This window comes from Pleurodeles waltl, chromosome 8, assembly GCF_031143425.1.
Source record: "Pleurodeles waltl isolate 20211129_DDA chromosome 8, aPleWal1.hap1.20221129, whole genome shotgun sequence".
Classification (NCBI taxonomy): Eukaryota; Metazoa; Chordata; class Amphibia; order Caudata; family Salamandridae; genus Pleurodeles; species Pleurodeles waltl.
Window position 1 is genome coordinate 823,035,374 of NC_090447.1, and position 13,747 is coordinate 823,049,120.

The window sequence follows — 13,747 nt, forward strand, 5'->3', positions numbered from 1 at the left end:
ATAGGCCTAAAAGTAAACTTGCCCCCAAGGGAGCGACCTTTGCCTAAGGGGTCGTTCCCCACATACATAAAACAAAAAAAAAAAAAAATGATCCCTGGTGGCTAGCGGTTTCTGCCCCCCCGGCGGCAGATAGGCCTAATTATAATAGGCCGAGCTGCCCCCCGGGGGGGGGGGGGTCGAGGGTGCAGAAAGGGGCTAAAAATAAATTGCCCCCCGGGACCGCTCCCATTATGACATATACACACACAAAAAAGAAACATTCTCTGGTGTCTAGTGGCATTTCTGCCCCCCTTGGGGCAGACTGGCCTAATAAAAATAAGCCAACCTGCCCTCAAGGGGGGCCGAAATGGCCTAAAAGTAAAACTGACCCCAAGGGAGCGACCCTTGCCTAAGGGGTCGCTCCCCACATACATAAAACACAACAAAAAAAAGAAAAATGAACCCTGGTGTCTAGTGGTTTCTGCCCCCAGGAGGGGCTGAAATGGCCTAAAAATAAATTGCCCCCCTGGGGAGCAGTCCTTGCCCAAGGGGCCGCTCCCCTTATGACATACACACAAACAAAAATCCCTGGTGTCTAGTGGCATTTCTGCTGCCCGGTCGCATCACAGATGCGGAGAGAGAGAGACATGAAAGGAGAGGAAAGGCCTTTTCCTCTCCTTTCATGCCTCTCTCGCCCCTCCACGTGCTTTTGCATTTCTCCTCCGTTCTGCGCTGGAAGCTCACTGCGCTGATGTCATCAGATGCCGCAGGGGGGTCAATGTGGGTGGATGGGGAAGCGATTCCCCTTCCATCCCTGCCCAGGGGTGGGGGGGTGCCAGATCCCCGGGGGGAGCGCTAGCGCTTTCCCGTGGGCCTCTGTCTTTATGTAACGGTTACTTCCTGGGCACCTGAGCGATGCAGCTCAGGATGTAACCATTTCATCCAGGGCACCCGAGGGGTTAATGTATGGGGGCAGAATAAGAAATTACAACCTCCAGATGTTTATCCAAAAGTTTTTGGAGAACAAAAAATTCATATGCTTGGTTAAGTTATTGATGACTTGATACTTTTGGGTAAAAAAAACTACCACAAAAACGTATGTAGCATTGAAAGGCCGCAATCTTGGCGGATGAGGGGATTTGGCCAAACCAGGTTCAATGTTAGTGGCTGGAGCAAAGATAGCTCCTAAGCATATTTCCTATATTGAAAAATTCTGTTAATGTGACTTGTTCAATTAATAAAGAATTTCCAGAAGTATTTTCAAATAAAATTGCTTGTGTTAAGAAATTTCAACATCACATCAGATTGAAACAGGATGCAGTTTCAGTGTTTGTAAGGTGAGAACAGTTCCTTTAATTGCCCGGGGTAGTTTAAGAAAAATGTTAAAGAATTTGAGTGATGAAGGTATTATTGTTGAAACTGATTCATCTTAGTGGGTTAGTCCAATTGTTCTTGTTAAAAATGATTTTTTTTTAAAGTGGAGAGTATGGTTTATGTGCGGATTTACGTTCACTAAACAAAAAAAAATCAAAATTGATTGTCATCCTGTTCCAAAAATTCAGGAACTATTAGCGAATTTGGGGCAAGCAAAATATTTCACTATTCTAGATTTGGAGTCTGTTTATCATCAGATTCCCTTGGACTCTATTTCACAAGAATTAACAACGTTTATTACACCTTTTGGAGCATATAACTTTTTGAGAATGCCTTCTGGGCTAGCTTCAGCTGCCAGTGTTTTTCAGAAACTCATGGACACTGCATTTAAGGACATTAAGGGTGTCAAAGCATTTCAAGATGATGTTCTAATATGTGCAGACAACAAACAAGAACACATTAGTATATTACGTAAAGTTTTATCTGTTTTCAAAACTCATTGGATTACCTTAAGGTCTGATAAGTGTAAAGTTTTGACAAATGAAATTGATTATTTAGGGCATAGAATAACATCAGAAGGTATCAAACCTATATGTAGTCTTATTAAGGCAATCAAAGAGTTACCTGTTCCTAAGCATAATGATTCCCTTGGGTCCTTTTTGGGACTTTGTAAATGGTTATGCTTTTGCTGTTCAACCCCTTAGAGCCCTACTTAAAAAAGGTGTCAAATTCATTTGGAACTCAGAGCTAGAAGCATGCAACAAGATTAAAGACATGATAATTTCAGCAACTGCCTTGACACCTTTTACTGCTGGAGAACAATGTTTACTTACTGTTGATGCAAGCCAAATAGGCCCTGGTGCAGTGTTATCTCAATGGATGGATGGAAAGAAGGTTACCATAGCTTTTGCTCCTAGGTGCTTAAAAGGATCAGAGTGCAATTACAGAACCATTGAAAGAGAAACTCTTGCTTGTGTTTGGGCTGTAGAAAAAATTAAAACATTTTAGTGGGGTGACAGGTTCAATTTATACACTGATCACAACCCACTAGTATATCTTCTTAATGGTACTGGAACAGGTAAAGCTTCTACTTGGCTTGTGAGGTTATTATCACGTTTACAAGAATTTAGTCTTGATGTTAAGTACATTTCTGGACGTAAAAATATACTCGCTGACTGTTTGTTAAGGATACCACTAGCAGTTAATGATGAAAATGATCATGCTGAGGAGGTTGAAAGTGTTATAGCTATGGTTCAAGATTTAGTAGAAAGTAATAGCAGTGTGGCATACCAAGAATGGGTGGAAGCTCTTAAAGAAGATAAAATATTACAAGAAGATGTGCAATTTATAAACTTGGGATGGCCTAAAGACAAAAACTTATGCAAAGAAGTCAGAACATTTTCTCAAGTAGCACATGAGTTGTACATTATGAAAGGAATACTCATGCGCAATGACAAATGTATTCCTCCATATAAAATCAGAAGCATATAAATTGAGTTAGCTCATAAACGTCATTGAGGGGTCAATAGTACTGCTAAACATTTAAACCAAATTTACTGGTGGCCAGGTTTAGATGCTCAAGTAGCTGAATGTATCAATACCTGTAGTACATGCCTGCTTTCAGATAAGCTTTGGAGAGCTTCAGAAACACCTCTGAATGTTGTCCCAATGCCAGAACCTTTCTGTGACAAAGTGGCACTTGATTTTGCTGGTCCATTTGAATGTTTAAACTTGAATAAGAGATACATGAATGTACTAGTGGATTACGTCACAAAATGGGTGTATATGGATTTTGTATCATCTCCAACCACTGACAATGTAATCAGATTTTCAAAGGAAATAATTGGTATTGAGGGTCCACCTAAATTCCTGGTCACGGATAATGGCACACATTTTACTTCTAAAAGTATGAAACTTTTTGTAAAATCTCAAGAAATTAAGCATCTTCAGGTGGCTTTAAATTCACCATCTTCGAATGGTTTAGTGGGAAGGGTTAACAGAGTTTTAAAAGAAGGAGTTCAAACAGCAGTGGCCAACAATTTAGATGTGGAATGTTTTGTCAGGCAAAAATTATTAAATTATCTTACAACTCCACATACCGCTACAGGGGTTTCACCGTTTGAACCAATCAGGTGCAAAACCCCCAAGACTGGTGAATCCTGACTGGGTGCAGATGTTGAGGTTGTAAAAAACAAAGTCTAAAAGAAAAATAGGTGAGATTTTGGATAGAGTTGACAAATCTCAAAGTAGAACAAAAGTCTATTTTGATAAAACATTCAAAGTGAAGGATGTAATCTATAAAATTGGTAACTGGGTTTTAATGAAAAAAAGTTGTGTTACTTTTTGAGAAAGGCTGGTGGAGTAAAAGGGATTTAATTAAATTGGCGGATTTACAAGCAAAAACAATTGTTGAAGTTAAAAGAAAAGGTGATAATGATGTTTGGTTTGATGATTCAGCAATTCACGATGAAGTAAGGCATAATTGTATTGCTAGTAAAAATGTCTTCAGCTGTTTCAGTTCTTCCAGGGTTATCTGTAAACGAGAAAGCTACATTTCCAGATTCTACTGTTTTTGACACTGACTCATATTTGAAATTAGAAGACTGTATGGGACATGTTAGTTCTAGGTTTGACCAACCTATCCGCGATGTGTCAGTACCGTCAAAATGTAAACATTTTTATTTGTATTGATCATTTAGTTATATAAGAATCTATGTATAAGAATGTTAACTGTTGTTATTCATAAAGGGGAAGTTGTGTTACATGTGTATAGAGTATGTTATTGAGCTCGTGGCAACACGCGCTCATAGTAGCGCAGTGGAATCTTCTCATGTAAGAGATTCCAAGCAACTGTTTAGAGACAGTTGCTCTGGGATTCCCACATGAGAAGATGAGTCTAATGGGCTCCTTTACTGCATTCAAATAAAATACTTATTTTAAACCTACTGACAGTAAAGGATTCATTCTTCACAGAGGTTTTGCTTGGTTAACCGATATGCACTCCAAGATTGTTTGGATATTGAGCACTTCCTGTGGTTTTCGTTTTGTGGTTGTCGTCTTTTGGTCATATTTCAGAAATGCACATGGATTTGATCACAGCTTCATGGTGCAGGGGTTGTATATAGTATTCCCTTATGGTGACGCTGAGTATTTTTGTTTCCAGAAATCCCTGATGAAGGGTATGTAGATCCGAAATTAATTGGGTCCAGAGAATATTCGTGTTATAATGCAAAAGCCATTCACAATGTTTGAGATGAAGTTACTGGGCTTAAACATAAATAGATAGTCAACTAATGAAGAAAAAGTTAATCAAATGAAACAACAATAAATCATCAAATAAACAAGACACATAATTTATGTTGTTTTGATTTTTAGAAATTGTGAGGGATTAACCTACGGGTCACAGCAAAGTGCATCAGGCAGCCGGTGAGTGGTCCTCACCACCAGCATGCATAGTGGTTTAATTTAAAGAAGTATAGATTGAGACACTGTAAATATCTTGACAGCACACGAGAAGAACATAATCAATAAGACTGTACATTGAATATATACTGTAGGAGTGTGCAGACGGATCACAGTGTGTGGTTCCTTTTCTGTCCACTATGTATCCTCCCTTGTAGGACCCAACTAAAAACAATTTAGAGTGCAAACGTGAACCAGAGACACTCTCTTCCATCCATCCTATTCCCCAATAATTAATCTTACTAAGCTCCTGGAAAGCACAACTGTGTTTTATTTTAGTAGCTTTGTAAGTAAAAACAGCTTCATAATTACATCATCTCAACAACTGGTTGAGTTTGCACCCAAGGATATCAGGCATATTTCATCCAGGTACTGGTTTCAAACTCAGCTTTTGTGAATTTCACAAATAGCAACCATTCACTAAATGATAACATCGGCACAAGACCATATGACACTATTGACAGTACATACAGAGTCTGGTGTATCTTTATGTACCAGCGTCATCATAGGGTGTCCTGGGTGGCTGACAGTGATACTTATCAAACAAAGGAAAGGGCACCCTGGAAGGGGTGTATTAGTGATTTTCTTTTTTGCCACCAGTGATGTACATGTAAAGATCAGCCATCACTCGAAGGAGGTGGAGTGTACACGGAGACAGAAATTGTAGTGATGCCAGCAAACATTTCTTTTTCACATCTGTTTAGCTAGTACGTTTATAAAGCACCACTAAGATTAACCTTTTAAGTGCTGGATAAACTAAAGTGTTATTTTGCAATGTTTTATGGTTCACAAGCACGACATTCCAGCTAATCTTAGGAGCATAGGGAATGGAGGAATCCTGTGGGCATGCAGACCGGAGATGACTTGCGAGTGGTATCTTGGTTGTCACTAAGCACAATTTCAAACTATTGCGTCTATAACATTAAATTGATACAAACTAAAAGGCATTATCCACAATTGATTAAAAAAAAAAACCTTTCATGACTACCATTAGTAAGAAATGTGAAATTGTAGGTGCTATTACATATGCAGGATTCTCTACTTCATTGTTTATATCCAAATACCATACTTTAGCCACTAAATTGAAAACCTTTCACAACAGTGAGAATAGGATCGACTTGGAAACATGCTTGGGTGAGGAGCACAAATTGGTTTACACATACTACTACTCAGAACTCGCCCAAAACTTAGAAATTGGGAACTTAGATATAAATCCTATTGGAAAGTGGTACTGAAATGTCTCAATGCAAGGCTGATGTTAAATGGGCATGACAATTTGCGATGATCTTCTAAACAATCTCGGGATTCATATTGTTCTCTCAAAATGACTTTTTCCAATGGAGATAGTCAGCTGATGCTGTACCAACCTTTTCTTTTAACTTGGCGATGTTATAGAGTAGCGAACAGATGCAGCTTCTGCTTTTAGGGCCATTCCTCTTTTCCTTCGTTCCCATTTAAATTATGCAAGCTCAAAATATAGTACAGGTGCGTAGCAAAACACTAGTATGGGGATCTCTATCCACTCACCTTATTTGGGAATGCTGTCTTTTATTAACGGAAGCAAAGGTATCATAAATATCATATACTATCACATTTCCATCATTCCAAAAATCAAAAAATAAATTTGTTTTCTCTTTATTATCCTAATTGAGCTAGTGGGCCTAATAATTCAGATACAGGTGCAACTATTTTTCTTAAAACACATTTTATTTATTTTAAATCAAATGTTTTGTCCTCATTCATGAATAACAATATAGCAGCATCAAACAAACAAAAACGTGCATTGCTTCCAAGCCCCTCGACTCTACCTGCACAATAATTAGAAACAAAGTTTGATTTAACACCCATGCTTTTCTGAGTGAGGTCATAGAGAAAGCAGCAAAAACACATAATGTGACCTTTGTGCTATTTGGGCCTCAGATGAGTTCTCATTATTTACATTTTTACATACCCATGGTGGGATAACAGAGGACCATATTTCCTTACCTTATTGAATCATTGCCATAGCAACCTATATCACCAATGCCAAGATCATCTGCCATTATCAGCACAATATTGGGCTTGATGGGGGAGACTGCATATGACCCATCATTCTGTAGAAGCAGTACTATGACTATAAAGTAAGCCTTAAAAATCCTAAAATGTAAAAGATAGGATACAGGTTACATTGAGAATTATATATGATGAATAAAAAGTAACAACATTTTCTCTTATTAATTTAAAGATGTCCATGATCATAAAAAATTAACCTCACTATTAATGCAATTTAAAAGACAACAAATTGATACCTGGATTTTTAAATTAGGGCACATGATAACAAACAAGTATTGCAAAGGAAACATGAAGCGCCTGTGCCAACTATTCACTTTGCCACTGCTTGGTTTTCCCAAGATGGACATTGTCTGACCGCACACACACGCAGCAGACATGTTCGAAATATGTTTTCTTAACGCAAAAGAAAAATCATTTCACTTCAGTATTCATATGGTGTGGTTTTGCAATGCTGGAAGACCGCTAGTTCTTAAAACCTTCGTTCCATGAGGGTTCACTGGATGCTGACGGTTCTGTCCATTGAGATTTTTTTTTATTGGACAAGACAAGAGGCCTTTTTTTCTGTCGCTGCCCCCAGTCTTATTTAGCAACTTAAATATTTTATTTGGTGTTTCATGGGAAGTGGAGGAGCCAGTAAGGGACATAGTACAAAAGCACACCCGAAATTAACTATCACTCACATTTCCATCAGCGGGCTTACTGTATCAGTTAAATGATTGTAACCACACCTAGCAAACTGAAACTCGTCTACCAAATTTGTCTGCGACGTCATAATCTTTATATCAATAAATAACAAAAGTGCAACCTGCTATTAAATAAACTGTCTCTATAGGAACATTTTCCATAATGTGAATAATAAGGTGAAATGCAATGTTTTCAAAGAGCCATGTATTTGCGATGTAACCTGTCACATTGTGAGCAGTGCATAGGGTAGTCAAGTAATAGTTTTCAAGGCAGGCACACAAGTTATAATTTGTGTAACTAACCACAACTTTCCAATTTCAGACAGTTTTAAGTTTTATTTCAGAACCATAACTACACTTTAAATGTATTTTTCATTAATTTTCAAAGGTTTTTTGAAACCCCTTCCCTTTAATAAAGTTTTTGTAGTGAATATGTATCACAGATGTTTATTTACAATATTTACAAGAAGTCTTATCAGGTATGGAATTTATCATCACTCTTAGTGGAATGAGTTACAAAATAAATTTCAGGAAGTCTAAAATTGCATTTCCGAGTTTCACATTATTGGCTCAAGAAACGTTGAGGGAAGGAAAAGGCTTAGTGATTGACATCCTAGAAAAATTTGCAACAGCACAGCCGCCGAATACACCTCAAGCTGCAGTCCCTAACGGAATTCCTGCATTTTGGTTGTACGTAGCTGACACGCTATGTACAAAAGGCTGTATGAGTTAATATAATCTAACCTTCCAGAAGCAGAAAAGAAGGAAGAGCACAAAAGAGCACATCATAAATTGCACTGTCTTTTCCAAGCTCCATCCGGAGGGATTCTTCTCAACCCTGCTCAGTCGAGGATATGTGCTGCTCCTTAATGCAAACAACGGTCATAGACTTTCCTATCAAAGTTTATCGTCTCTGAGCAGAACCAGAACACGACAAAGCCCGCATTCAATAATTCAATGATCAAACATACTCATTGCCCTGACGTGTTAATACAGAGGCTAGTGGGGGTGGCCTATACTACAGGAGCTCTTTAGGTTAAACGAACGAGACACACCTGTCCCTGCTTCACACTTTTGAATCCCAGAGTGCAGGCAATTTACAGAATGTGTATTGCAGTTTCAATGCAATTCTTCATTAACATTATGCCATGACCTGAAATTAATGTCACCATTTCAGCCATTCTTGGGGTCCCCTTTGAAACTTCTTTATCTTTCAATGGCCCCTACATATCTCTATAGGAGTCAGTCTTCGGTCACTCGGTCTTCAATCTCCTTTTGACACGGTCTTCTGCTCGCTTCTCATCGTTCTGTCCTCTTGTGGTTCTGTGTTTGTTCTTATTCTGGTGTTTTTGTTTTGAGTATTCCAGCTCCCAGTACACTTATGCTGCCTATAGTTCCTCTGTTGTATACCTCTCATTTCCACAAAGTGTGCCTTGTCACCATCTATAACCTTGCATTTGGTTGTAAATAGCATAATACCCAAAACCAAGATTTTTTCAAATTACTTCTGCCATATGTGAAGGAGTTTCACTGGGATTACACAGCTAGTATATGATATAGATTTAGAACGAATGGGCTATTTTTTAACCTTAAAAAGACCTTTCTGGAGAGAAACGTCACTGTTTCCATAGGTTAAAAGTCTTACCACACAGTGGGGCACAGCCAGCCCACTATAGATACATTGTTTTTTTTGTATGGTGCGACCTTTTCATATCCTTCACAGTGTTTCAAAAATTAGAAACTCCTGCGGATGATTCACCTCTGTATGTAGTTCAGGAGGCAATGAGGTGAGCGTGGATACAGTAGCAGTCACTGTGAGCAAGCTTTCCTGATCTGCTCTCAGGCAACTCAAGTTGAGTGCTACACTGTCTATCGTTGTTTCCATTGCCTCTAGGGTTTCTTGGGCTCCTAGCTTAGCACAATCAGTGCTGCAGCCCTGGGTGGACACACTACCTCAATAGTCCCTAGTTTATGGAATCCAAGGTATCTAAGAAAGTCAGTCACGGCCAACTGAAGGTAGCCAATTCGACATACACTCTGTAAGGGGTTAGAACACTGGCATTGAGATTTGTTTAGCAGGCCTGTGTTCACTCCGTTCAAACTAGCAGCATCAGCCGAAAGACGTGAAGGTAAACATGCTAGAAGAGGTATTTCCTTACAAGGCCCTCCTACATAAGAAAGGTGATGAGTAACTAACCCTTGTCCAGCTGGTTTTCATCATCTAAGAGGAAGAACCAAGAAACACCATCTACATTGGCACAGTCAGTCCCAGGTCCGTACTCAACTGTTGTAGGAAGTCGGCTATGCATATACTATCTCAAAGTGAGAGATAGTGTGCACAGAGTCCAAGGTTTCCCCTTAGAGGTTGATAGTGGCAAAATTAGAGAATTCTAATGCTCTATTTTGTGGTAGTGTGGTCAAGCAGTATCAGAGGGTAGTGTTAAGCATTTGTTGTACACACACAGGCAGTAAATGGTGAACACACACTCAAAGACGTAACTCCAGGTCAGTTGGTTTTATATAGAAAAATATATTTTCTTAATTTATTTTAGAACCACCAGATTCAAGATTTGAAGTAAATACATAAAATGCAAGGTACTCCACACAGGTAAGTAAGGAAGTTTGAAGTAGAGTAGTAGCATACATAGTTTTAGTTAAAATGGCAATAAGCTATTTTAAAAGTGGACACTGCAAAAATCAACAATTCCCGGGGGAGGTAAGTATTGGTTAGCTTCTCAGGTAAGTAAGACACTTCCAAGTTCAGTTTCCTGGGCATGGGCATGAGCAGCCCACCATTGGGGGTTCAAGGCAACCCGAAAGTCACTGCACCAGCAACACAGGGCCGGTCAGGTGCAAAGGTCAAAGGAGGGCCCAAAACACATAGGTGCCTATGGAGAACAGGGGTGCTCTGGTTCCAGTCTGCCAACAGGTAAGTACCTGCGTCTACGAAGGGCAGAACAGGGGGGGTGAACGGGGGGGGGAGAGGTTGTAGAGCACTGGGGGGGGCCACAAACAGGCACACAAAACACACCCTCAGCGGCACAGGGGCAGCTGGGTGCAGCGTGCTTAGCAGGTGTTGGGTTTTCAATATGTCAATGGAGGGACCCGGGGGTCACTCTAGCGGTGCAGGTAGGGGGGCATCTTGGGCCTGCCACCGACTGGGCTAGGCAGAGGGTGACCTGATGGTCACTCCTGCACTGGAGTTCGGTTCCTTCTGGTCCTGGGGGCTGCGGGTGCAGTGCTTGGTCCAGGCAGTTGCGATCAGGGGAAGCCTCTGGATCCTCTCTGCATGCGTCGCTGTGGGGGTGCAGGGGGGTCGTCTCAAGTTACTCACGTAGTTGCCGTCACCTGGGAGCCCTCTCTGCGGGGTTAGTTCTCTGGAGCTTGACCCGGGGGCGTCGGGTGCAGAGTGCAAAGTCTCACGCTTCCGGCGGGAAGAGCGAGTTCTTTAGAAGTTGTTAAAAAGTTGCAAAGTTGTTGCTGTTTTTGAACAGTGCCGCTGTTCTCTGGAGTTTCTTGTCCCGCAGGTTCAGGGCAGTCCTCTGAGGCTTTAGAGGTCGCTGGTCCCTGTCGGATGCGTTGCTGTGCAGGTTCTTTGAGTCTGGAGACAGGCCGGTAGGGCTGGGGCCAAAGCAGTTGTCGTCTCGGTCGTCTCTGAAGGGCTTTCAGGTAAGCAGTCCTTCTACTTGGTGTAGGTTGTGGGAATCTGATTTCCCGGGTTCAGGGTCGCGCCTAAATACTGAATTTAGGGGTGTGTTTAGGTCTGGGGGCAGTAGCCAATGGCCCTGCCCTGCTTGTGCATCCTCTCTGAGGGGAGGGGGGCACATCCCTATTCTTATTCCTATTGGGGGAATCCTCCAATCTCAAGATGGAGGATTTCTAAAGGCAGGGGTCACCTCAGCTCAGGACACCTTACGGGCTGTCCTGACTGGTGGGTGACTCCTCCTTTTTTTCTCATTATCCTCTCCTGTCTTGCCACCAAAAGTGGGGGCAGTGGCCTGAGGGGTGGGCATCTCCACTAGCTGGGATGCCCTGGGGTGCTGTAACAAAAGGCATGAACCTTTGAGGCTCACCGGCAGGTGTTACAGTTCCTGCAAGGGGAGGTGAGAAGCACCTCCACCCAGTGCAGACTTTGTTTCTGTCCTCAGAGAGCACAAAGGCTCTCATCCCAGGGGGGCAGAAACTCGTCTCAGTGGCAGGCTGGCACTGGCCAGTCAGTCTTGCACTGAAGGACTGGGTAGATTACAGGGGGCATCTTCTAAGATGCCCTCTGTGTGCATTTTGTAATAAATCCAACCCTGGCATCAGTGTGGGTTTATTATTCTGAGAACTTTGATACGAAACTTCCCAGTATTCAGTGTAGACATTATGGAGCTGTGGAGTTTGTTTTGACAAATTCCCAGACTGAATATGTAATATGGCCACACTGTACTTACAATGTCTAAGAATAGACTTAAACATTGTTGGGGCATATTGCTCATGCAGCAATGCCCTCACCTGTGGTATAGTGCACCCTGCCTTAGGGCTGTAAGGCCTGCTAGAGGAGTGACTTACCTATGCCACAGGCAGTATTTTGTGTGCATGGCACCCTGAGGGGGATGCCATGTCGACTTTGCCTTTTTCTCCCCCCAACACACACAATCTGTAATGGCAGTGTGCATGTGTTAGGCGAGGGGTCCCTTAGGGTGGCACAAAACATGCTGCAGCCCTTAGGACCTTCCCTGGTCACAGGGCCCTTGGTACCACTGGTACCTTTTACATGGCACTTGTCAATTGTGGAAACAATGATACATTTTTAGTGAAAGAACAAAAAGGTGCTGGGGCCTGGTTAGCAGGGTCCCAGCATGCTTCTCAGTCAAGTCAGCATCAATATCAGGCAAAAAGTGGGGGGGTAACTGCAACAGGGAGCCACTTTCCTACAACTGTAAAGTCCATAACCTGTTGGGAGATGGACCATCTTAACAGTTTGTGGTTCTCCTCTCATCTGCATCGGCTATGTGAGAGGTCTGTGGTCAACAGGTAGGGTCTCAGCTTCTTCAGGGACTAAACCACAGCAAGGGCTTCCCTCTCAATGGCACTCCAACGCTGCTCTATGGGGATGAGTCACCTGCTGATAAAGGTAGCTGGTTTATCATCACCCTGGTCATTCAGCTGTGATAGTACTGCTCCAATCTCATGTTCTGAAGCATCAGCTGGTCCACAAATGCCTTGATAAAAGCAGGTGCCTTCAGGACAGGTACTGAGCACAAAGCTTCTTTAAGTGTGTCAAATGTCTTTTGAAATTGGCCCGTCCATATGACTTTCGTGGTAGCTTTCTGGAGATTAGCTCCGTCAAGGGTGCCACTATGGTACCATAACCTATGACAAATATTCTCTAATACTCAGTTAGGCCAAGAGAGGATCAGACATTGGTTTGTGTCTTAGGAGTTTCCCAAGCCGAAATTGTCTGGATTTTGGGCTGAAGAGGTTGTACATAGCCTCCTACCACTGGGTGGCCCATGTACATTATAGACCCTTACCCGATCTGGCACTTACTTGCCTTGATAGTCAGCCTTGTCTATTGAAGGGCTTGAAACACTTCCCTGAGATGGGCCAGGTGACCCTCTCAGGGGGAACTAAATAGAGCAATGTCACCCAGATACCATCAACCACTGGGAGGTGGCAGGTGCATTTTTCAACCCAAGGGTCATTTCTTTGAATTGAAAGTGACCTTCAGGAGTTGAAAAGGCAGACCTCTCCTTGGCACCTGATGTGAGGGCTATCTGCAAATAACCAGAAGGAAGGATCAAAGGTGCTCAGATACTTTGTAGCCCTCAATTTAGCAATGAGCTCATCTGCTCTTTGAATAGGGTGAGCATCAGTCCTGGTGACTGCGTTCAAGCCTCTGTGATCCACACACAATCTCATTTTTGGCTTCCCACCCTTGGAACTTGGCTTAGGCACCAGGACTACTGGGCTAGCCCATGACCTAATCGAGGTCTCCATCACCCCCAACTCCTAGCATCAAAACAGGTTGCAAAGATGCTAATTTGACCTGGTCTGACAATCTGTAAATCTTGCTTTTGACAGGTAAACTGTCACACATGTCTACATCATGGGTACACCATGTTGTCAAACCTGGGGTCAAGGAAAATAGACCAGCAAATTGACTGGACAGGTTGAAACTGTTCATTTGCTGCTATTCTGTTAAAGTGGAA

The 13,747-nt window shown here is 42.0% G+C and overlaps 1 protein-coding gene across 6 annotated transcripts in view; it reads right to left on the reverse strand.

The window, feature by feature from the left end:
- LOC138250332 (arylsulfatase D-like) overlaps positions 1 to 13,747 on the reverse strand; it is a 664,413-nt gene that overhangs the window by 619,160 nt on the left and 31,506 nt on the right. For all 6 annotated transcript variants that reach the window (XM_069205101.1, XM_069205102.1, XM_069205100.1 and 3 more), the window contains one exon: positions 6,802 to 6,951. In XM_069205101.1, the coding sequence (XP_069061202.1) occupies positions 6,802 to 6,951 (150 nt within the window). The remainder of the gene's footprint in view (positions 1 to 6,801; positions 6,952 to 13,747) is intronic.